The 24,830-nt window shown below is 51.3% G+C and overlaps 1 protein-coding gene across 6 annotated transcripts; it reads left to right on the top strand.

The window, feature by feature from the left end:
* Positions 1-1,176: 1,176 nt before the first annotated feature.
* On the top strand, positions 1,177-23,506 carry EXOC3 (exocyst complex component 3). 6 transcript variants are annotated; one of them, XM_015087018.3, is made up of 14 exons: positions 1,223-1,264; positions 2,048-2,104; positions 2,747-2,937; positions 3,825-4,044; positions 12,089-12,770; positions 14,506-14,623; positions 15,458-15,583; positions 16,622-16,722; positions 18,440-18,550; positions 18,643-18,793; positions 20,082-20,204; positions 21,537-21,698; positions 22,115-22,242; positions 22,991-23,506. In XM_015087018.3, the coding sequence occupies exons 3-14, from the start codon at positions 2,794-2,796 to the stop codon at positions 23,160-23,162; spliced, it is 2,238 nt and encodes a 745-aa protein (XP_014942504.1). In that variant the 5' UTR covers positions 1,223-1,264; positions 2,048-2,104; positions 2,747-2,793; the 3' UTR covers positions 23,163-23,506. The 6 variants fall into 6 exon arrangements, with proteins under 6 accessions (XP_053069884.1, XP_014942502.1, XP_053069883.1 ...); XM_015087016.3 differs by lacking the exon at positions 2,048-2,104 and having other exon boundaries at positions 1,178-1,264; XM_027073278.2 differs by lacking the exons at positions 1,223-1,264; positions 2,048-2,104 and adding an exon at positions 1,373-1,626.
* The last annotated feature ends 1,324 nt before the right edge of the window (positions 23,507-24,830 follow it).

Here is a 24,830-nt window from a genome sequence, read left to right as displayed (position 1 = left end):
TCCCCCTCCCCCACCCTCCTTGTGTCCAGGTGTGTGCACACGCTTGTGCGCCCCACCCCTGCATCGCTGCCCCCACTCTCCTCCCTGCTGGCTCCCACGCCTGCCATGTTCCGGTCTCCTTCCCGTTTGACTGATCTTGGCAGGATTTCAGGAGGTGCCCATCTGTACGGTCTAGTAACTGTAATGTAGCGAAAGGATTTGTTTTCCGTCAGTATAAGGCAAGTAGCGCTTCTTACCACAACAGGCAAACCCTGAAATCTGAGTGGCTTAACACATGTTCTCGCTCATTCTGGAAGTTAGTTCTGGCCAGTGGGCCTCTCCTCACACAGTAACTCAGGGACCTGCTTCCTCCTCTTCTTTCCAGCTAGTGCAGCCCCCCCACCTCCCACCCCTGCTCCTCTGCCCAGTGACACTCCTCATCCCCAAGACCCACCCCCCAACCCCCAGCTTGGCCTCCACCCTCTTAGCATTTTGTGACAACCAGTCCTACTGTGGGTTGTTCCCAGGTGGGCTTCTGTTTTGTTTGTACTCATTACAAGGGGTGATCTTGAGATGTGCTGATCCTGAGGGGCTGGGCTCATTTTTGATTCCAAGGTGTAACAACAGCTAAGAAGCTGCGAAGTAACAAGCTGGGTGTTGATCTAGACAGTCAGATGTGACTGATTACCAACCGTTACCCACCTTGTTCATTAATTTACTGAATGTCTGCCCTATGCCAGTCACGGGTCTGGGGAGGAGCTGGGGCATGGCGAAGGCCACAAAACCCCTGCCACATTGTAACAGGAAAGACAGATGTGGACAAATAAATACACAGAGCCCCAGTAATGGAAACCAGGGCGGAAAATACTCAAGATGAGGCGGAGCGATGGAGGGGCACAGTGGCTCCCTCACTGAAGGAGGTCACAGAGGGTTACAGAAAGGACACACGGGGAAAGAGACCATAGTGAAGATGAGTACTGAGAACGGTGCCCAAGGAGAGGCACTGGCAGGTGCACAGAACAGCCGGCCTGGGGCCGCGGAGGGGAGAGGACAGGAAGGGCTGGAATAAGAGGGGCTGAGTGAGGAAGGGACCCTCCTCACTCCACCCCCGTGGGAGCGACCCGGGCCGGGACCCGGTCCTGAAGGCTACCTCGACCGGTGGGAGGAGACAGCCACCCCTCAGGTCTGACAGCTCAGGCCCCGCCTTTCCGGCGCGCGACCGGAAGCGGAAGTGTCTTGGGCGGCTTACTTCCGGGCCCAGAGCCGGGCGGCGGCGGTGGAGGCGGTGAGTTGTAGACGGCGGCGGAGGAGCGCGAGCTCCTGGGCGGTGGTCGGCGCGGTGCGAGGACGGAGGGGACGGAGGGGGGAATGGGAGGGGTCGGGCGGGGAAACGGGCAGCACAGCCGGGCTCTCGACTGTCGCGGCCCGGTCGCTCTGTGGCCGGGAAGGCTTGGTTGAGGCCGCGATGTCGCCCCTCACCCCGGTGGGTAGGGGCCTGTCGACTCCGAGAGCGCCGCTCGCTGGGGAGCTTTCGGGGGGCACCGAGCCAGCCGCAGGGGGCCGTCCGAGGCCTGCTGTGCGCACCTGCGACCGGCTGGAGGCCCGCTTCTGCGGTTACCGTCCCGCCCCGTGCGGAAAACCGTGCAGGTGTGCGGCCGGTGGAAGCGCGGGTTACCTCTGCAGTGAGTGTCGGCTGAGGAGGAAACGCCTGCCTTCGGATGGTGGAATTTAAGGCTGGTTGCCTTTGGCACCTGCGCATTTTTCTGTCCCGTTAGATTCTCGGCATTGGTGGGAAGGACTGGTTGCAGCGTAGTGCCTTTCGAAAGAGGAGCAGAAAGGCGCATCCTGCACCCAGTGATTACCTGATACAGAGCCCATGGCGGAGATAGTCGTGCAGTTCTGGGTTTTTCTGAAAGCTGTGGGAATGAGGAGTAAAGTATTAAGAGTATTAAGGGAGAGCATGGCCCTTCCGCTTTAAGAAGCTGTATACAGAAAACATGCGCAGAAGTAGGAGTTTAATAGCTGAGGTCAGGGGATCCCGTGTGTATGAAACCCTCTCACTTGGCAGGCCTCACCAGATGCCCCTGTTGGTGCCAGGAATAGAGCTCTGGAGCTGGGCTGGAAGGTAGGTTTGCCCGGCAGGCAAGCGTCGGTGCTCTGCACGTTGTACCTGAGCACAGGTGCCTTCTGCCCCCTCATCTTTGGTTATTGGGCTGTTCAGTGCAGGCAGCAGAATGCTGGGTATTACAGACGGCAGTGAGTTTTGAGGGGAACCCTAGGGCGTGGGCCGGGACTTGAGCAGGGGAGGGGCGAGGCATGTTGAGGTGTGTGCTGTCCCTGTGCCTCCGCGTCCTCACCGAGGCCTCTGGGCACAGCCGCCCCACCGATGTGGCCGAAGGGTTCTGTGAAGGCTCCAGAAATTGGCCTTGTCTAGGGAGGAGAAGTCCCTTGGAGACCGACATCTGATAGGATGAGGGTTCTGAAGTCCCCACGGACACGTTCTCTGTTCAGAGATCAGAGTTCATACCTGTGAGTGCCTTTGCTCCACTTAGGGGTAGAACTGTCTTCGTATCAGAGTTCTGAAGGTTTGCATTTCGTATTAAGGAGCTCGTAATCCCGGTTCAGCTTTCGGGTTTAATGGGTTAATGATCTCAAATGCTGTCTTTCCAGCTCCATTGTGAACAGCTGACTGTTAGGGGAATGAGTTCTGTACCTGATATTTCTTCCTTCCCTGACCTCCTCCCGCGCTCTCCCCCCACCCTCACAGGACACCTCTAGCATGACAGGTGTCGACATCCCACCTGCTTTGTAATCATGAAGGAAACAGACCGGGAGGCTGTTGCGACAGCGGTCCAGAGGGTTGCTGGGATGCTTCAGCGCCCGGACCAGCTGGATAAAGTCGAGCAGTATCGCAGAAGAGAGGCCCGGAAAAAGGCCTCTGTGGAGGCCAGATTGAAGGTACGAGACCAGAGAGGCCATGGGCGTCGGCTTTACTCCCAATCAGGACAGATCTCTTTCTTTTGAGTTCTGGGTTTCTGCACAACATCTTCATTGTAGTGTTGCTAAATTAAATTGGATTTTGTGACGATCTGGAAAGAGGCAGAATGGAACATCACCTTTCCTTAACACATTCCTTCCAACCCTGTATTACCAAGCAGTAGATTTACAAAGGAGATTGTGGGGATATTGGAAGTCCCAAAGGAACACCCTTAAGAGAATGAGGCTGCAAGGTCACCTCTTCAGCCGAAAACGCTTTTAGCATCCGGGCAATGGCAGGCTTGATGAGACAGGTGAGGGTCATTCATTTGTCCCAAAATGAAGCATCTGAAGGCCGGTTAGACTTATTTAAAATGGTAGTTTTCCTTTCCTTTAAAAAATAGTTTGGACCCGCTACATTTGTAGTCAGAATTTTTATCTGTTCCAGAAACTTGTGGGATTAACAGATGATTATCACTGGTGACTTAGGAACCTTGTGCAGTCTGGTACCATCGTCGTAATGATTTCTACCTGCAGTTTATGACTCCTGGGTCAGGTGTGTTCCTGGCTTTGATTGTGCCACCTGGTCTTTCCCTTCCCTGTCCCCTCCACCTGCTGCCATTCCTTCATGCCCCCTGCCTTCTGGCTGTACAGCTTGCTCGTGGCCATTCGGCATCACTGGTGGAGGGAGTCTGAATCTCAGATGTACCAGTTCTGCACAGTGGCACTGTCCATCATGAGACATGAGCCAGAGAGAGGGCCGGGGGGTGGGAGGGGGGAGAGAGAGAGAGAGAGAGAGAGAGAGAGAATATCTTAGGCTCCAGGCCCGGTGCAGAGCCCGACGCATCTCCCCTGGGTGTCTCCCCTAGGCTGCGATCCAGTCCCAGTTGGATGGTGTGCGTACAGGCCTGAGCCAGCTCCACAGCGCGCTGAACGACGTCACAGACATCCAGCGGTCCCTGGCCGATGTCAGCAGAGACTGGAGGCAGAGCATCAACACCGTTGAGAGTCTCAAGGATGTGAAGGACGCTGTTGTGCGGCACAGCCAGCTTGCTGCCGCCGTGGAAAACCTCAAGAACATCTTCTCAGGTGGCTGGGGGGACAGCTGAGGAGGGCGGGTGCCTTGGGCGTCAGGGGCAGCGTGCTGTCGGTGCTCTTCCCCACAGCTCTGTGGGTGATGCGGGGGTGGACCCAGCTTTCGTGCAGGGTGTTTTGTAGACCTGCCTCTGCACGGATAGTGGGTTTGATTCCCGCCTAAGCAGTTGACTACTTGTTTGGACTAAGGACGAAGGGACCAGTTGCAAAGACCAGGAGAATGCTTGTCGTTCTGTTTGCCAGGACAGAGGCACAGAAACGGGTTAGTCAAATAAGCGCTATGGGAGCTTCGCTCCCCTGGCCACAGTATGGCTGTTAGACCAGGGGGCCCTGACAGGCCAAGGAGAAGATGCATCCTGGTGAACAAGACAGAGGGTCCAGTTCCCAGAGAGAGGTGATGCAGGAGAGTAGCGTTTTCTAGGTGGAAGAGAGTGCTCACAGGCCAAGGGTGGGGAGGGCAGAGGAGGGACTGCTCTGCGGTATCAGGCAGCTCAGCACTGGGGACCTTGGGACCTGGTGGGGGTCTGGGGGCTGGCGGAGTGGCGCAGGGAAAGGGAGTATGGAGTGGCCCTTTCGGAGCCGTGTCCCGACACCTCATTACTGAGAAGAAGTACACTCCACAGCCTTGTGGAACAGTCAGTCACCTGGGCGGGGCTCTCTGTCCACTCTGCACAGTCCAGAGTCTGTCTCCCGCCACCCTCATCCCCTCCCCTTTATCAGGGTCACCAGCATCCCAGCCAGAGGCCTTGGGATAGTCTGATGCCGAACCTTCCTTTATCCCATGTCTGGTGTCCGTGGATTCTTTGTGTCCTTCCCTAAACTCTCCTTGACCCCTGAACGTCACGAGGCCGCGTGTCTCCCACCACTGTGGAACTGCAAAGCACCTTGGCAGCTTGCGTCCTCAGGCTCTGACTCCTCGGCCCTCTCGCGCCTGGTCTGACCCCTCGCTCTGCACTCAGCCTCCCAAGGTCTGATACCTTGGGCCACCTTCCAAGTTGCTTCCCACATAGCTACGCGAACGGCACAGCTGTTGCCGGCCCTGCAGCGGGTGCTAAGGAGGCAGCTCCTCTTGGTGGCTGTCCCCAGGACTAGCATGGAGTCCCCACGCCCGACTCTCCTTTGTGACACCCAGCTGGCACCTTGCTAGTTAATCTCTCTCCTTATGATTTCCTTCCAGTCTTGTAAAACTAACGCCAGATGACCAGAACGTGACTTTACTGGAAGCAGTCCATCCACAGGGGTTGAAAATAATTTCCTTCCCTTGAGGAATGAACGAGGCTGTGATACATATGTATTTTTGTTAGGAGTAGATCTTACTGGGAAGATGTGCTGGTGTTTTGTTTTTGTTTTTGTTTTTCTTTTTATAATTTTTTTAATATGAAATTTATTGTCCAGTTGGTTTCCATACAACATCCAGTGCTCATCCCAAAAGGTGCCCTCCTCAATACCCATCACCCACCCCCCTCTCCCTCCCACCCCCCCCCCATCAACCCTTAGTTCTCAGTTTTTAAGAGTTTCTTATGCTTTGGCTCTCTCTCTCTCTAACCTCTTTTTTTTTTTTTCTTCCCCTCCCCATGGACTTCTGTTAAGTATCTCAGGATCCACATAAGAGTGAAAACATATGGTATCTGTCTTTCTCTGTATGACTTATTTCACTTAACATAACACTCTCCAGTTCCATCCGTGTTGCTACAAAGGGCCATATTTCATTCTTTCTCATTGCCACATAGTATTCCCATTGTGTATATAAACCACAATTTCTTTATCCATTCGTCAGTTGATGGACATTTAGGCTCTTTCCATAATTTGGCTATTGTTGAGAGTGCTGCTATAAACATTGGGGTACAAGTGCCCTTATGCATCAGCACTCCTGTATCCCTTGGGTAAATTCCTAGCAGTGCTATTGCTGGGTCATAGGGTAGATCTATTTTTAATTTTTTGAGGAAATTCCACACTGTTTTCCAGAGAGGCTACACCAGTTTGCATTCCCACCAACATTGCAAGAGGGTTCCCGTTTCTCCACATCCTCTCCAGCATCTATAGCCTCCTGATTTGTTCATTTTAGCCACTCTGACTGGCGTGAGGTGATATCTGAGTGTGGTTTTGATTTGTATTCCCCTGATGAGGAGTGACGTTGAGCATCTTTTCATGTGCCTGTTGGCCATCTGGATGTCTTCTTTAGAGAAGTGTCTATTCATGTTTTCTGCCCATTTCTTCACTGGATTACTTGTTTTTCGGGTGTGGAGTTTGGTGAGCTCTTCATAGATTTTGGATACTACCCCTTTGTCCGATATGTCATTTGCAAATATCTTTTCCCATTCTGTTGGTTGCCTTTTAGTTTTGTTGATTGTTTCCTTTGCTCTGCAGAAGCTTTTTATCTTCATGAGGTCTCAGTAGTTCATTTTTGCTTTTAATTACCTTGCCCTTGGGGATGTGTCAAGTAAGAAATTGCTGCGGCTGAGGTCAGAGAGGTTTTTTCCTGCTTTCTCCTTTAGGGTTTTGATGGTTTCCTGTCTCACATTCAGGTCCTTTATCCATTTTGAGTTTGTTTTTGTGAATGGTGTAAGAAAGTGGTCTAGTTTCATCCTTCTGCATGTTGCTGTCCAGTTCTCCCAGCACCATTTGTTAAAGAGACTGTCTTTTTTCCATTGGATATTCTTTCCTGCTTTGTCAAAGATTAGTTGGCCATACTTTGGTGGGTCTAGTTCTGGAGTTTCTATTCTGTTCCATTGGTCTGTGTGTCTGTTTTTGTGCCAATACCATGCTGTCTTGATGATTATAGCTTTGTAGTAGAGGCTAAAGTCTGGGATTGTGATGCCTCCCACTGGTCTTCTTCAATATTACTTTGGCTATTCGGGGTCTTTTGTGGTTCCATACAAATTTTAGGATTGCTTGTTCTAGCTTCGAGAAGAATGCTGGTGCAGTTTTGATTGGGATTGCACTGAATGTGTAGATAGCTTTGGGTAGTATTGACATTTTAACAATATTTATTCCAATCCATGAGCACAGAATGTTTTTCCATTTCTTTATATCTTCTTCAATTTCCTTCATAAGCTTTCTATAGTTTTCAGCATACAGATCTTTTACATCTTTGGTTAGGTTTATTCCTAGGTATTTTATGCTTCTTGGTGCAATTGTGAATGGGATCTGTTTCTTTGTCTTTCTGTTGCTTCGTTATTAGTGTGTAAGAATGCAGCTGATTTCTGTACATTGATTTTGTATCCTGTGACTTGGCTGAATTCATGTATCAGTTCTACAGGCTTTTGGTGGAGTCTATGGGATTTTCTGTGTATAATATGTCATCTGCAAAAAGTGAAAGCTTAACTTCATCTTTGCCAATTTTGATGCCTTTGATTTCGTTTTGTTGTCTGATTGCTGATGCTAGAACTTCCAACACTATGTTAAACAACAGCGGTGAGAGTGGACATCCCTGTCGTGTTCCTGATCTCAGGGAGAAAGCTCTCAGTTTTTCCCCATTGAGGATGATATTAGCTGTGGGCTTTTCATAAATGGCTTTTATGTTTAAGTATGTTTCTTCTATCCTGACTTTCTTGAGGGTTTTTATTAAGAAAGGATACTGAAAAAAAAAAAAAAAGAAAAGAAAGGATACTGAATTTTGTCAAATGCTTTTTCTGCATGGATGGACAGGATCATATGGTTCTTATCTTTTTTTTATTAATGCGATGTATCACGTTGATTGATTTGCAGATGTTGAACCAGCCCTGCTCCCAGGAATGAATCCCACTTGATCATGGTGAATAATTCTTTTTATATGCTGTTGAATTCAATTTGCTAGTATCTTACTGAGAATTTTTGCATCCATATTCATCAGGGTTATTGGCCTGTAGTTCTCTTTTTTTACTGGGTCTCTGTCTGGTTTAGGAATCAAAGTAATGCTGGCTTCATAGAATGAGTCTGGAAGTTTTCCTTCCTTTTCTATTTTTTGGAATAGCTTGAGAAGGATAGGTATTATTTCTGCTTTAAATGTCTGGTAGAAGTCCCCTGGGAAGCCAAGATGTGCTGGTTTGACGGCCTTCAGGCTTTTCTCGTTACCTGTAATTCAGGAGTGCTGTGCACACAGCCTTCCCCCCCACCCCCCACTTTATTTTAATGTAAGATACACAGGGTGGAAAGTTTATCAGCCTGATTGTTTGCGTGTACAGTTCTGTGGTGTCAAGTGCTTTCACGTTGTTGTGCAGCTGTCATGACCACCCACCCCCGGACTCCTCTCGTGAAACAGGCATGGGACAGTGTTGCGTGCCCGTCACATGCTAGTAAAACTGAAAGAAAAAACAAATTTTACACCCGTTAAATGTTAGCTCCCACTTCCCCTCCCTTTACTAGTTATGGGTCTGTTTAGATTTTCCGTTTCTTCAGGGGCGCCTGGGAGGCTGAGTCGGTTAAGGGTCCCGCTCTTGGTTTCGGCTCAGGTCATGATCTCACGATTACGAGATTGCGCTGACATCGGGGAGCGTGCTTGGGATTCTCTCCCTCCCTCTCTCTCTCTGCCCTCGCCTGCTCACACTTGCTCTCAAGATAAATAAATAAACTAAAAAAAAAAAAAAAAAGATTTCCTGTTCTTCAGGGTCAGTCTGGGTGGGTTTGTGCCCCTTGTCTAGGTCGTTGTACAGTTTCCAGGACTCTTGTGGTCGTATTTCTGCAGGATCGGCAGCCATGTCCCCACTTTCATTTCTGATTTTAGTATTTGAGTCTTCTCTCTCTTTTTAAGACCATTTAGCCAAACGTTTGTCAACTGTTGATCTTTTCAAAGAACCACCTTTTGGTTTTGTCGATTTTCTGTGTTCTTTTCCTGTTGTCTGTTTTGTTTCTCTCTGCTTTCCTCTTTACTGCCTGCCTTCTGCTGACCTTAGGGTCACCCTGCTCTCCTCCTGGTTCCCTAAATTATAAAGTTCAGTTGTTGACTTGACATTTTTCCTTTTCTTTGATGTAAGCATTTAGAGTTCATACACTTCTCCTTTAAACTGCTTTCCTTGGTCCCATGAGTTTTGGTGTGCTGTGTTTTCATAGGTATTTTCTAATTTCTTTTGTGATTTTTTTCTTTGATCCAGTGATTGAATATGTTTAATGTCCACAGATTTGTGCATTTTTCTAATGTTACAGATATTCTAACTTCATCTATCATGGTTGGAGAAGGTATTTTGTATAATATCTGTCTTTTAAAATCTACTGAGATTTAATTAGTGGTGTAAGATATGGTCTGTCCTGGAAAACGTGCTCTTGGAGGAACAGGTGTGCCACTGCTGGGTGGAGTGTCCCCTGGGTGTCTGTTAGAGGTCGGTGCTTGTGTGGTTCAGGTCCTCTGTGTCCTTCTCTCTTGACTGCTTGTCCTGTCCGTTACTGTGAGTGACATCGAAGTCTCCCAACTATGATCACAGGACTGTCTATTCCCCAGTCTTGCGGATTTCTGCTTCGTGTAATTCGGTGGTCTCTCATTGAGTGCGTAAATGTTTGTAATTGTATCTTCTGGCTGTAAAGAGCTTCTTATTAACATATAATGCCTTCTTTGTGTCTTGTAAACTTGTTGATTTGGGGTCTGTTTTGCCTGATATTGGTAGGGCCACCTGCTCTAATCTGGTCACTGTTCACATGAAGTGTTCCCTCCGGCCTCTCATTTCACACGCTTTGTATCTGTGGATCTCAAGTGAGTCTCCTGTAGATGCCAGGTGGCTGCATCTTGTGTTTTTGTCCATTTTGCGGTCTTGGTCTTCTGATTGGAGAGTTTAATCCACTTACATGTAGAGTAATCCCTGATAGTGGGTGCCTTACTTCCGTCATTTCCCCATTTGATTTCTGTGTGCCTTACAGCCTTTGTGTCTACCGTTTCTGCATTATTGTCTTGTTTTGTGTTTAGTTGATTTTTTTGTAGTGAAATGTTTAAATTACTCCTCCTTTCCTTTTTTTATATATCCAATAGCTGTTTTCTTTGTGGTTACCATGGGGATCACATTTAAAAAATAAAGTTAAAATACTCTGAATTTATCCTGGCTTAACTTCAATAACAGATGAAAACCTTCCTCCTACATGATGCCGTCCTTACCCCTTTTCAGTTGTCGATGTCACAAACTTACATCTTTATATGTTGTCCAAGAACAGACTCACTGGTTGTTGTTTTTTATGTATTAGTCTCAAATCATGTGGAATTATAAACCAGTTATAGTAATATTATCTTTGAACAAGTAATTTTTTTCCTAGCTGTATTAGTCTTTTAAATTACTTAGAACAAAAAGTAAAGGTACAAACCAAAGTTACAATAACACTGGCTTCTCCAGCTACCCATATATTTCTCTTACCGAAATCTGTACTTCTCGACCCAGCTTTGCATTACTGTCCTGCATCCTTTCCTGTCACCTGCAGGGCTCCCAGGAGGTCTCCGGGCAGGTTTTGGGGTCACGAGCTCCCTCAGCTTGTGTGTGTCTGGCAGTGTCTTCATATCTCCTTCATTTTGAAGGATAGTTTTGCTGGGTATGGGACTCAGGTGACAGTGGCTTCCTTTCAGTCTTCGACTGTCCCAGCCCCCTGCTGTCAGGCCTCCACGGTGAACAACCTTCTTGTCTTACTGAGGTTCCCTCATAGGCAGCCAGCTGCTTCCCCCTCACGGCTTTCAAGGTTCTCCCTTTGTCTTTGGTTTTCAGCAGTGTGTTTGTAACATGTCTTGTTCTAGATCCTCTGAGTTTTTTCTTCTTGGAGTTTAGTGAGTTTTCAGATGTTCATAGACCTGTCTTTGATCAAGTTAAATGCAAGTTTGACCACTAGTCAGATCATTTCTCTGCCCCCTTTTCTCTCTTTCCCTCTTCTGGGATGCCCACAGTGTGCGTGCCGGTCACCTGATGGTGGCCCACAGACCCCCGAGGCTCTGGTCACTCTCCTTTAGTCCTTTTTCCTTCTGGTCCTCTCACCTGGTAATGTCCATTGTCCCATTTTGGTCCGCAGTCTTCCTTCTGACCATCAGACCCGCCTTTGGACACTTGAGATAAATGTTTTCACTTTCAGGGTGGTTTTTGGTTTCCTTTTAGGGTTCCTGGCTCTTCGTTGATGTTTGCATTTTGTTCCTGTATCATTTTCTGGACTTTCTGCACCTCTTTCTTTAGTCTCTGGAGCACATTTAAGACTTGCTTTAAAGTCTTTGTCTGGTAGACAAACCACCTAGTGTTTCTCACAGATGGTTTGTGTTGGGTAATTTTTTCCCCTGAATCTCCATACTTTCCTGTATCTTTTGATGCCTTGTGATTTTTTTTTTTCGTTGGACATTGGGCATTTGAATCTGGTAACCTGAGAACTCTGAAATCAGGTGCTCCTCTTCCCCAGGGGGTGATTTTGTTTATTACTTGTGTTTTGGTTATTGGAGGCTGTCCCTGTGCTGCAGATCAGACCAAGAAGTATTGAAGGTCTTCTCAGGTCTGCTGAGCCTGGACCTATGTCTGGAGGGAGAAGGGGATAAAAACAGAGGGGGAAAGAGGCACTGGCTCTTTAAATCCCCCAGAAGTCACCTGGTGGAAGAGAGAAGGGTTACAACATTGGTGGTGGGCCTGTAGTAACAGTGGGCTCCACCTCCGTGTCCGCATCTCCCTGATCAGCTAGCATTGGGGACACAGATCCTTAGTATTGGAGGACGTGGTCCTTTCTGCTCACCCAGGTTCTCTCGGGCTGTGTGCGAGCTGCTTCAAGAGCATGTGGTGGGCTGGGCCGGGCCTGGGGAGCTGCTCCTGTGCTCAGAGCTGCGACGGACCGAAATTAATCTTAGTTTACCACCAAGCCTTCTTTGGGAAGTTGCTGGCCTTCCGCAGACTCCACAGTCCAAGTAGTTACCCAGCTTCTGCCAGTGCAGTTGTCTGGGTGGCAAGACAGGTCCCCATGCTGTGTCCTCTGTGTCCTTCCCAGCCTCCCACACAGACAGGTGCCCGTGCTCCTCCTTCCCAGCATCCCTCACAGACAGGTCCCCATCCTCTGCCTCCTTCCCAGCGTCCCGCACAGCCTTTTGTGTGGTTTTCACAGTGCCATCTTGTGCCTTTTTCCCTAGTGCCCGAGATCGTGAGGGAGACCCAGGACCTCATAGAACAGGGGGCACTCCTGCAGGCCCACCGGAAGCTGATGGACCTGGAGTGCTCCCGGGACGGGCTGATGTATGAGCAGTACCGCATGGACAGTGGGAACACTCGTGACATGACCCTCATCCACGGCTACTTCGGGAGCACACAGGGGCTTTCGGACGAGCTGGCCAAGCAGCTGTGGATGGTGCTGCAGAGGTCACTGGTCACTGTTCGCCGTGACCCCACCTTGCTGGTCTCAGTTGTTAGAATCATCGAAAGGGAAGAAAAAATTGACAGGCGCATACTCGACCGAAAAAAGCAAACTGGTTTTGTTCCTCCCGGGAGGCCCAAGAACTGGAAGGAGAAAATGTTTGCCATCTTGGACAGAACTGTGACCACGAGAATTGAGGGCACACAGGCAGACACCAGGGAGTCGGACAAGATGTGGCTCGTCCGCCACCTGGAAATTATACGGAAGTACGTGCTAGATGACCTCATTGTTGCCAAAAACCTGATGGTTCAGTGTTTCCCCCCGCATTATGAAATCTTCAGAAACCTCCTGAGCATGTACCACCAGGCCCTGAGCACGCGGATGCAGGAGCTCGCGTCCGAAGACCTGGAAGCCAATGAGATCGTGAGCCTGTTGACTTGGGTCTTGAACACCTACACAAGGTAACTCCAGGTTCACTCTTGCATTTCATTCACGTAGAGTTGAGTTGTTTTGCTCTGGTGTGTGCTCGGCACCCTCAGACTTTGTTTTCTTGCCGACGAAAGTCTCCTCTCTGGCCTGTTTGTGGGCTTCCCCTGAGGTCAGGGCCCAGACTCTGGTTGTGTGAATACCCTTGTGTTTAGGTGGTGCCCTTGATGCCCAGGCCCTATTGAGCGGCTCTGTGTTGCGCTTTTCTATGATACTGAGCCCGCTGTGCACTAACCCATTCCCTCCTTGCGGTGGCGCCCCGAGTGTGTGATTTCACCCCGTTGGACAGGTGGGGACGCGTGGGCACAGGAGGTCCCGGGACCTGCATAGTCACATGGCTGGGAAGGAGGCACCACTCCGTCCTCCTGGCTTCCGGTGCCCCAGTCTGGTTTACTCTCACCAGTAGCCGAGAAAAGTCTGTTCTCTTTGCATTCCAGCCTTGTGGTTTTATCACTTCACAAAAGGAATGAGCGATTTTGTGCTTGATTGGTTTGAGGTTGATCTAAGAATCTCGGGTGAGGGGTGCCTTGGGGGCTCAGTCGGTTAAGCCTCTGACTTCGGCTCAGATCATGATCTCACGGTTTGTGAGTTCGATCCCCGCATCTGGCTCTGTGCTCACAGCTCAGAGCCTGGAGCCTGCTTTGGATTCTGTCTCCCTCTTTCTCTGCCCCTCCCCCACTTGTGCTCTGTCTCTCCGTCTCAAAAATAAATTAAACGTTAAAAAAAATTTTTTTTTGAAAAAGATTCCCTGGGTGTAAATCTAGGATGAAAAGTCTTTTAATAGTCACAGAATTTTCTGAAGTTCACTGAGGAAGACCTTGTATTTCTTTTTTTTTTATTTCTTTTTTTTTTTCTTTTAACATTTATTTATTTTTGAGACAGAGACAGAGCATGAACGGGGAAGGGTCAGAGAGAGGGAGACACAGAATCCGAAACAGGCTCCAGGCTCTGAGCTGTCCACACAGAGCCCGACACGGGGCTCGAACTCACGGGCTGTGAGATCATGACCTGAGCCGAAGTCGGCCGCTTAACCGACTGAGCCACCCAGGCGCCCCAGACCTTGTATTTCTTACACATAGTGGACTAGCTGTTAGTACTCAGCGTTTTCATTGTAAATACACATTTAGGGAACACGGCATAAGGTGTGTGAGTTTTCTGAACATTTAAACCTCGGACTTTTGAGGACTAGCCACACGTAGATACTAACTTCTTTATGGAAACTTTTTTCTGGAACTCAGTTCCCATCCGTGTCTTCTTAAGCACAGTCGCCTGAACGTATTGACACTTTTTGCTGACTCACGTTAGGTTATGAACCGCATAGATTAGCAACACTAACTTCAGGGTCTGGTTTCTAAATTATTGTACTTGGGTGTTACTCCCTTGTTTGATAGAACCTGTCTACTGAGCACCTTGTATTTGCCAGGCCCTGGCCTTCCCCATGGGGAGGTGCTATGGGTAGAAAAAACAGTTCTTCCTCTCACAGGGTTTCTTTCCTGAGTGATGTGGGTGCAGCCGGCTGAGGCCAGGGAATGAGCCGCCTCATGTGGCCCCTTCTCGCCCAGCACTCTCCCCAAGCCCTGTCTCCCCTCCCCGGCGTGGCATTGTGGGGGGTGGGGGGGGCCTTTGTGTATGACAAGACCCAGGAGCACTTACCTGAGTGTTTTCTGTCTTCCTAGTAATTATTCTTTCTCGTACCTGGTTTTGCCATAGTGCAGAGATGATGGGGAACGCGGAGCTGGCCCCAGAAGTGGATGTCAGCACCCTGGAGCCTTTGCTTTCTCCAGATGTGGTCTCTGAGCTGCTTGACACATACATGTCGACTCTCACTGTGAGTAGGTGCTGTGTGGTCCTGAGCCAGGCTGTGTCCCTCACGTAGACCACGATGTGGGCTCTCTGGGTCAAGCTGCCGTCACCGAAGCCAGTGGGCAAGAGAAGGCAGGGGAGAGACCTGTTTTGATGTTGGTTTCCTCAGGATGTGCAGGCTCTGTTTCTGAGAAATTGGCTTGAAGTGCACGTGGCCAGTTAGATGAGGAGGGCGGCTTGTCCTCTGGCCGCTGGGTCTGGAGGTTGAGGTACGTGTTTGAACCTCCTCCGGCTGGAGTGAGGAGTGAGCCTGTCCTACCCCTGGAGGCTTTGGGAGGCCCCTGGATGTCCTGCTGATGGGCAGTGGTGCCAGCCAGCCTCTTAGAGCTGAGCCCAGGAGTGGGAGGGTGGTGGCAGTTGGGGACCAGATGCCGCCCAAGACCCCCAGGTGGCCTGTGGTGACAGGAGGAGGTCAGGGTCTGCTTCCTTGGACAAGGTGAGCCCGAGTAGCAGATAGCATTCTGACTGAGGTGCTGAGCAGGGTGGGGTCTGTGTCCTGAAGCGACAGTGCTGGTGTGCGGTCTTCGTGGACGGGTCTACTGGGAGCATGGCAGCCTTGGTGCTTCTGTGTACTTCTGACCGGCCTGGCCTGGCCTGCAATGAGGTTCTCGCCCCGGAAGGTTGTCTGTGGAGGCCCCACCTGCCATGGTGGCAGCTTGTGGCACGGCTCGTGTGGGAACGGGGACTCCCGGGACCCTGAGTTTGGTTTCTGCTGCTGCACCCCTGAAGAGAGGACATTGCCTTGCTTCAGAGGGACCTGTTCTTCTCTTCCTTCTCTGCGATGCTGGACTTCTTTTAGTCAAACATAATTGCCTGGCTGCGGAAAGCACTAGAAACAGACAAGAAAGACTGGCTGAAAGAGACGGAGCCCGAAGCCGACCAAGACGGGTACTACCAGACGACACTCCCTGCCATCGTCTTCCAGGTACTGTCGCACCATCGAGGGTCATTCCTCGGCTGTCCGTGGGCTCTGTGGGTGCTGCAGATCAGCAGGAAGCCGCCCCTGTAGTAAAGACAGAGGGAGCCCCACCTCGTACTTCAGGCCCTTCTCCGTCTGAAGCAGTTGTGCCCACCGTTGCTTTAGTTTCCGTGAGGTGTTCGGATTTGAACTAGAACCTAATTACGTGTTATTTGCGTATGGTGCTCAGATAGGAGTTTGCTTTTTGACGTTTCCTCATGTTGGAAATGTCCAAGATTTGTCTTCATAAATGCCACCTGATTGAACATCGCCTGATGGATTTGGGAAGGGGTCCTTTATGTTTTGGCCATAATCATGCCTTCTTATGATTACTTTTTGACGCCTGGCACTTGCTGGCGCCCTCCAGCTTCTTTCCTGTCGGCTTTTCTTCCTGGAGGAAGCTTTCTGGCAGGAGGGGGGCTGAGCCATGTTCTGATACTTGTGTGGGACCGTATCAGCGGCATGTGCTTGGGCACCAGCTGGGCACAAGTAAGCGATGCGGGCGTCTGTCTCTGGGTGACACCGTCAGCATCCGATGGGGCCCCACCCTTTCCCTCATTTTGGAAACTGGTGTCCTGACAGGCCTCATGTGCCACGGGCCTGGAGTTGGCTTGGCCGTCTGGCCTTTCTCTGTCTCTGTACATCTGCCTCCCCTCAGTCCAGTGTATGCCCTCCTAACTCTTCGTAAGGAATCCCCGTGGCAAATCATAGCCCAACCCCCGGCACCCATGTGACCCCAGCCACACCCAGCCTCCCTGTCTGGGGAGCATATACATTTCCCTCTTTGTGGAGACCAGCCTGTTTGCAGGTAATTAGGAAGTGATTCACTTGGTTTTTTTCTATCTAGTGAGAAAGTTGTTTGACTAACTTTGTTATTTTTCAAGCGGTTTCATTTTTTTTTTTTCCTGAATGTGGACTGTAACTACCAATTGGCAGATAGGGGTTTTATGTAATGGGAAACTCTCGTGAGTTTATATGACAATTGATAAGTTCTCCGATTTTTAGATGTTTGAACAGAATCTCCAAGTTGCTGCTCAGATAAGTGAAGACCTGAAAACAAAGGTACTAGTTCTGTGTCTTCAGCAAATGAATTCTTTCCTGAGCAGGTATGTATTTTTGCCAGCGTGCTGATTTAGAAAGTGTATGTTTTCAAAACTTAAAAGCAAAATTTTGATCCCGATACGCCTGGTGTTAAAAAATGCTTGAAGCCCGGATTTGCTATAGTGACCTTCGTTATTTTGAAACAAGCCTTTTCTTAACTGTCTTCCTTTGGAATGGACCGTGCCATTTTCCTGAGAGTCTGGACGGGTCCGCTGGGCAGTGAGGTCTCCTGGGCAGTGAGGTCAGGGCCGCCATCATTAGAGTCTCCTCCAGACGCGTCCTTCCTGTTGTCTGAACTGCCCCTGGCCCAGGAGGGGGAGACTTCTTCGGTGGTGGCTCCACATTCCATCACTGGGAGTCGGCCCTCCAGGGCGTCTCGGGGTGTGTTTCCAGGACCCCTCCCTCCCTCTGCATTGTTCACAAAGGAGATTTTCAAACCTCTACAGAAGTAGAAAGGTGTAAAAACCTCAACCCGTCATCCGTCTTCAAAAGCTGTCCCTTTAAAGCCCCCTTCACCTCATCTGTACACCCCGAGGACTTTAAAGCAAATCCCAGACATCCAGGCACCTCATTTCCTGCGTTCTTATCTCACTGTAGGGCCATCAACCCACGTACACATGAGCATCCTTTCTTGGGATCATCTGACACCAAATTTGTATTTGGGTCCCCCCGTCCCCCTGTTGATCCAGGAAAACCTCTTTCAAGTTACATATTCAGACGGGGTAGCGGCAGGGTCTGCATTGCGAGGTCTCGGGTCCTCGAGTGCAGCCTTGCCCCTCTTTCAGCCACTGGCCTGTGGACACGTGTCAGATTATCTCACAGTGCCTAACCCTGACTGCCATCCACCTGCCAACCACGTGTTGGCTCTAAAGGCTGTGGGTTTCATCTTTATCACCTTGCCCTTTGGCAAGAAGCCCGCACAGGTAGTGTGTACACGAGGAGATGCACGTCCCTGTGTCCTCTGCTGGCTCAGGTGCCGACAGCTGGGCCCCTCACTGGGAGTCCCCGTCAGTCACCCACCTGCACATCATGGCCTTGTTTAGTCCTTTTGTTAGCAGAAAGAGGAGACTTTCCTCATCAGCCTCAGAAGCTTGACTACCTGAACCACATGTCGGACAGAAAGGCAGAATAAATGCTTAATTATTTCTCTGTAATTGGCAGTTTTCAGTTTGCTTCTTTCTTAAGGTCTTTTAAACATACATACGGTACGTTGTGCTGTTCTACTCCTGTAGAACACGAACTCCTGTACACGTTTGGGAATCTAACAAATCCAAAAATAAAGTGTGTAGTGATCTCACTTGCTTGTTTTCTTGACCTCAGATGAGTTATTTATTTTTGAGTAATTTATTGGTTCTTCTTCAGAAAGTGAAATTTTATCTAATATTTGATAATGTTCTCAACACCATTGTATGCATTTCTAGGCAAGTTGTATGTCCAATGAAATAATAATTTCCCATCTACTCAGAAATATTTCTAAATATTTGTGTAATGAGAATCCTGAACCATATTTTAAAGCCCGATAGAAGATTTATCTTCAAGAGTCCGTTTAAAGTGATCAGCTTCCCTGGTCTTACAGATCATCCCAAAACTCACCTTATTCGTAAAGACTCGCCTGCTCAGGTGTCAGCGGTGCCAGATGTATTTATGAGGTGTGATGTCAGCGTGGCGCCCGGCACACCCACCTGCCCCTCGACTGATGTTTACTGGGGCTGTGTGTTCCAGATACAAGGACGAAACCCAGTCGTACAAAGAACAACACCTGAGGGACCGGCAGCACCCGCACTGCTACGTGCAGTATGTGATCGCCATCATCAACAACTGCCAGACCTTTAAGTAAGTGACCGTGGACAGGGCGGCCCAGAAACAACAGAGGAGCGGGTAAGGGCGCTCGGCCACTTCACGGAGCCGTAACTGTTGCCTCGTAGAGAATCCATAGTCAGTTTAAAGAGGAAGTACTTGAAAAGTGACGCGGAAGCAGGCGTGTCTCTGAGCCAGCCAAGCATGGATGGGATTCTGGACGCCATTGCGAAGGAAGGCTGTGGCAGCCTGCTGGAGGAGGTCTTCCTGGACCTGGAGGTGGGAGCCGCTTCTTTGCCGTTTCGTTTCTAGGCTGAAAACGGGGCTACCGTCCTGTGTGCCTTTGGGGACACGCACCCAGCTGACACTCGACTTCACCTCTCTCACTGTCAAAGGGCTTTTTCCGTCTCTGTGACGTACGCCTGTACGACAGAGGCCCAGGTTTGGGGCCCTTCCAATGTACAGCTGAGCAGAGACCCCGTGAACTGTGAGGAGACTCAGTGGGGGCAAGTGTGCAGATGGATTACGTTCATTAGCGAGTTCTCGAAACCAGAACCAAATTGAGAATATGTGCACACTGCACACGCATCACATAGACCAGTCTCAGCTTTGAGTGAAAACATAAAACAAGCCATTAACAAAGTGCGTTTCGCATCACACCTGAGGGATAATACACCGAGAACAGCAAGTCAGGTTAGATGGCTTAGCATTATCTAGATATGTTCGCAGAAACCAGAATATATTGAACAAACTAAAACTGTGATCAATCTCAGGTCCTGCTGTGATCAATCTCAGGTCCTGCTGGTAGCTGGAAAGGAGCTTTTGGGGTGATTGGTGGGATCGTATTGTGAGGTCTGTAACTTTCTTGAAAATGGCGTAGAAAACAGATGAAATGTATACATTTGAAATCATTTCAAAATAAAGTAACAACTCTAAGAGAAAAGTAAAGGGTGACCAAGTTTCACAGAAAAGGGTTTTTACAAGTGTCCTAAATACAAAACAAAATTGCCTATCTCCCTGACCTTCAGGATATGCAAATTCAAGCCAAGTGGTATCTGTTGCTTAGCGGGACAGCAAGGGTTAAACACGGCAGTACCTGTCCGTGTTGTCGCCGGCCTGGGGACAGACGTGCAGACAGCAATTTCTGGAGGGCTGCTGACGCTTCACTTTGCACACTTGTGGACTGAGTTACGCTCTTGGGGTTTCACCTGCAGAAACACAAATTCGTCGCAGCCTTCTTTGTAATTGCCAAGTGTGAAAAACTGTAAGTGTCCGTCAGGCTGGGGTAAATGAGTTGCAGAGTATCAAGCAATAAATGCTCGTGAATGTTAAAGGCAGCACGTGTACTGCAGGCGTGCGTAGAGGACGCAGCCCAGCACGACGGTCACGTGCGGCGTCCACCTCCTGCAGCTAAGGTACGCGTTTGCGGATCGCGGGCCAGTGGGGTTTCCTGTGAGTGGGTCTGCTGTCACAGAACGGCACCAAGGCTCTGCAGCACCTTCCTCCCGATACACGTGACTTGGGGACAGCGTCCAAGTGACGTTTTTCTCTGTCCTTCACTTTTCAGCAACATCTCAGTGAGCTGATGACGAGGAAGTGGCTGTTGGGGTCCAACGCCGTGGACACCATTTGTGTTACCGTGGAAGACTATTTCAATGACTTTGCCAAAATTAAAAAGCCGTATAAAAAGGTAAGGGCGCGGGCACAGCCACTTGGTGTTGGCATGTGCTCACCTGCATGTTGGAGCCCACATGGCATCTCGTGTGGAACTCAGTGTCCAGTTCTTCTGTGACTGGGTGTTCACAGGTGGTTTCAGTAACCTGAGGCAGGGAGGACACATCAGCGTCTAAAGGGGTTTCTGTTGTTCCTTTAGCCTTACTGCCTCCTGGCACCCCACCAAACCGTCTTTGGCACAAGGCCACACACGCAGGCAGTGCTCGTGATGGGGACCCCTGGCAGGGAGGGTGGAGGCAGTGGCTGTGGACCAGGGTGAAGCAGCCGTTCCCTCTCCGGATCCCCATCCCGGGCACAGGCAGCCTGGCTGTGTTTCCACTCCGGCAGAGGCCCAAGGGTTCTTCCCTGTGCGGCCAGGCCCTGCGAGGACCTGGGAACCCTGCTGCAGATGGGCGAAGGAAGGAGCCGTGTGCCCGAGCCCCCGTGTCCCTCGGCCGTCTGCATGAAGTCCTCCTGCAGGGCCCGGGCATCTCTCCTCACTCCCTCCTCGCGTGTCCTGCCAGGGCGTTGGGCCGTGCTTGTGTACCGTAAAAAGTGATATATTTTAAGAAGTTTGCTTCTGGCTTATGGAAGTGGTTTAAATACACTGACCTCACGTTCAGATATTGTAAAACTTTGTGAGTGTTTCTAGGATTTGTCTCTGGACCCTTTCAGACCTGTACGTACGTGGTTGTGTCATTTTAACAGAGACACTGTTTTCGTTTCTGGTCCTCACACCTTTCGTGTCTTCCTGTCCTGCTGCGTTGGCTGGGACCCAGTATAGCCCTTGTCTAAGGACTAATTTTATAGGGAATTCTCGTGACTCAGCCACTAAAAGTGATACCTGTAGGGAGGCCCGGTGGTTGGAACCCCCGACTGACCGGTCCCCTCGCCTGCCAGGAAGCCTCTGGCCGGTCAGAGGTCGGCGTGCAGCCCTCTCGTCCATTGCTTGCACAGTTTTTGGTTCCACTGTTTACTTCCGTAAACATCTGTTGTGTCGATCGAATGCCGGTGTCTGGCAAGTGCTGTGTGCAGGCCTCCGGATGGTAGACGGGTCTTGTCTGGATGGCTTCTCTCGGGCGGCTCGCGGGCGCGTCTCAGGAGAGAACCTTGTTTCCAGTTTCCTTTCACCACTTAGTGGAAAGCACCATAGCGAATGGGGTTGTGGTTCAGCGAGGTGATGCAGTGGAAACCTCAGATGTGCACCTGCTGGAGGGTTCTGCCGGCGACTGGCGAGGGCTCGCCCGCCCGGGTCTCCACAGAGGGTGGACCTCCGCAGGGACCTCGCTGACCCTGTGTCTGCCCGCAGAGGATGACGGCAGAGGCGCAGCGGCGCGTGGTGCTGGAGTACCTGCGGGCCGTCATGCAGAAGCGCATCTCCTTCCGCAGCGCAGAGGAGCGCAAGGAGGGCGCAGAGAGGATGGTCCGGGAGGCCGCGCAGCTCCGCCACCTGTTCCGGAAGCTGGCCTCCGTGAGTGCCGCCTGGGCCCCGAGGCTTTCTCATCGTCCCCACCCCCAGGGCCATAGGCCAGTTGGTCGGGGACCGGGTGACCTGTCGGTCTCCCTTGTGTGAACGGGAAGGTCTGGTGGACCCTGTGGCTGAGGCTTCGTGCACTGGGGCGTGGCTTCTAGACCCTTGGGGGGCAGCGCTAGCCAGACGCTAGTCTGACCCTCATGGGCAGTCCTGGGCTCACTCCCTGTCGACTGTCCCCGCCCTCCTGCCGGTAGCACCGCCATTGAGTGCTTGGTGAGGGCTCCACTGTGGATCCTGAGCTGGATCCAGAGCCACCTACGTAGGAGGTGGGGAGCCAGCCAAAGTGAGGGCTTGACAGAGACCTGTCGGGGTCCCCCTTTGTGGCCCTCAGCCGCTGGCGCCCTGTCTTCCAGGGTTTTGGGGAGGATGCAGATGGGTACTGTGACACCATCACTGCCGTCGCAGAAGTTATTAAGCTGACAGACCCGTCTCTTCTCTATCTGGAAGTCTCCACGCTGGTCAGCAAATACCCAGACATCAGGTAAGGGCCAGTGTGCCTTCCTGTTCCAGCTAGAATTCATGGCACAGAGCAGCAGGCTCATTCCTAGGGTCACTGGGAAGATGGGAGAGCCTGGCTGTCAGGTGTGAGCGCCACTGGGGGGGCAGGGAGGGGAGTCTGGGCTCCTGTGGGGACAGACTGGGGGGGCGACCGCCAGGAGTAGAGTGGACTGCAGAGAACAGCAATGTCTCTGTGCCTCCCCTGGCCCTCCACAGGCCCCCAACATGGGACGCGTCTCCTGGGGTCAGCACCAGTGAACAGGTGGGGCGTCGGTCACGCTGTTTGCTGGGGAAGGTGCACAGCAAGATGGCTTCAGGAAGCTCCTCTTGTGCTCCGGGGTTCAGAGAAGAGGGGACACGTGCCACACTCGACCAAGACACTCAGCCAGTGTCTTCCCTTTCTGCCAGTGTTCTGGGCTTCAAGCAGGAGGGCCTGGTGGTCCTGTTCTCCCCAGGGTCCTCCTGCTCTAAGCAGGCAGTCCATTAAAAATTTAGGAGAACAGAGTCTAGAAAGCTTTGTGCTTGTAGCTTGAAGAAAAGGCCACAGTGAGAGGAGAACTCTGGTTTCTCTGCTGTTGTTACGAGTGGTCTGCAGCTGTCCAGCCCCCTCTGGGGCCTTGGAGTTGGCTGAGCCAGGCGTGGGGAGAGCACTGGGGGAGTTTGAGTCGGGCCTGGGGGCCAGTGGCTGTGTGTGCACCCCTGACGCAGCCCTGGTGTCCCCACATCCACAGGGATGACCACATCGGTGCACTGCTGGCCATGCGGGGGGACACCAGCCGGGACATGAAGCAGACCATCATCGAGACGCTGGAGCAGGGCCCGACGCAGGCAAACCCGAACTACGTGCCCATCTTCAAGGAGATCGTGGTCCCCAGTCTGAACGTGGCGAAGCTCCTCAAGTAGCCCGTGGGCCCCAGCCTCGCTGTGGCGCTGTGCCCGTCCCCCACCCGTGGCCCCGGCCTTGTGACGCTGTGCCCGTCCCCCACCCTTGGAAATGCGTGGCGGCCAGAGGGACATGAGACGCCCAGGTCCCGCATGCCTGCCTCTGGTGGGACCGCGCTCGTGGCTTCTTGATGAGTGAGCTCTCTGATGGTCATGGCTCTTCTGGTTTTCTCCTCTCTTGTCGTTTGAGGGGGCCTCATGGTGCCTGTCCCCCTTAATCCCTGGGTCTCCCCTCATTTCTGCACGGTGTAAACACCTCCAAAACTCTGCCACTCAATAAAAGAGTCTAAACTCTTGCAGGAAAATGAAGACTTCCTGGTTGTGAAGGGTTTCTTCCTCGGGGTGACCTGGTAAGGTTCCAGGGCCCGGAAGCTAGTTTCTGGTTGACAGGTGTGCAGCCCAGGGACGTGCGTCAGCCTGGACCAGGGGGCCTGTGTTCCGCAGCTCTGCATGGAGCCCCCTCGTGCTGAGAGTCCTACCGGGTGAGGTTGGACAGGCGTCCCTCTGGTACGCCCTCCCGTAGAAACAAGCCTGGCACCCGTGGGTATGGCCGGGCAGGTCCTCGCTGGAGACGTCGTGAGCGTCAGGTCTGACAGACTCGAAGTGAACGTGAACGTTTATCTGGTGCATGCTTCAGGGTCTGAGCTTACGCCTGACATGGGATCCCGTAGACCCCCCGTTGTGTAACCATCTCCACGGCAACTGCTTCAGCAGTGGCTTTGTTTGCACATTAGTCTTTAATCTCATGACGAATTAACAAAGAAGCCACGCCAGAGTGAACGGTAGGGACTGTATGTGGGGTTTGAAGGGTCCTGACCCTTCCCCACGCTGCCGTTTGCCAAGGGGGTTCCTCAGATGCGCCGTGCGGTGCCGGCCACGATGAGGGACGGGGTGTTGCCCTGCTCCCCCACCCTTGCTTCAGGGGCCCAGGGACTGCAGACCCCTCGTGAGTGCGGCGGGGGCCACTCTGAGCAGCCGAGTCTGAGTCTCTGGGACGTGGGCTTCCCTTCCTCTCCAGCCACGTTCAAGGTGCAAAGCTGGTAACCACCTTTATTTCCTCTTTGCGAGATAAAAAAAATTCACATGTAGGACTTTTTCTGAAAGGGATCCACGCCTAAATGGGATGAAATAACTAAACATGGGATGCAGTTCCTAGAACCGTTACTGGTTCAGGAGAGGCGTAACTTTTCGACAAATGCGTAGTAACGCCCTGTCTCTTCGTGTACATGCTAAGTATGACGTCTTCATGCCTGCGTGGAGCAAGTGCCCAATGCTTTTTGAGCGCATACAGCGAAGAGTTAACGATCGTTAGTTATTGTCCCTATAATAATAAAAATACATCTATTTTTCCACCAGCTGAGAGAATTTTCACTCCATGTTACTTTGGAGCAAACATCGGGGTGAATCTTCACACAATGACAGCAGACCCCAGTGATGCACATGGTTCTGGCCGGTCCCCTTGCCCTGATCATGTGATGGTCACTCCGGTGTCCGCGGTCCCTGCTCACACCTGCTTCCGGGATGCCTGCGGCGATGGTGGGCTGAGCACTGGCTGCCTGAAGTGAATGCCAGATGCCGGCGCGTCCCAGACCCTGGGGACTCGTGGTTTTGAAGGCAGCACTTTGGCCA

The sequence above is a fragment of the Acinonyx jubatus genome, unplaced genomic scaffold, assembly GCF_027475565.1.
Source record: "Acinonyx jubatus isolate Ajub_Pintada_27869175 unplaced genomic scaffold, VMU_Ajub_asm_v1.0 scaffold_20, whole genome shotgun sequence".
Classification (NCBI taxonomy): domain Eukaryota; kingdom Metazoa; phylum Chordata; class Mammalia; order Carnivora; family Felidae; genus Acinonyx; species Acinonyx jubatus.
This window is presented reverse-complemented; position numbering and strand designations above follow the sequence as displayed.

Coding starts and splice junctions, on each gene's coding strand:
- EXOC3 (XM_015087016.3), top strand. CDS start 2,794: ATGAAGGAAACAGACCGGGAGGCTGTTGCGACAGCGGTCCAGAGGGTT. Junction 18,794..20,081: donor AGGTCTTCCTGGACCTGGAG/GTGGGAGCCGCT, acceptor TTCACTTTTCAG/CAACATCTCAGTGAGCTGAT. Junction 22,243..22,990: donor AGCAAATACCCAGACATCAG/GTAAGGGCCAGT, acceptor CCACATCCACAG/GGATGACCACATCGGTGCAC.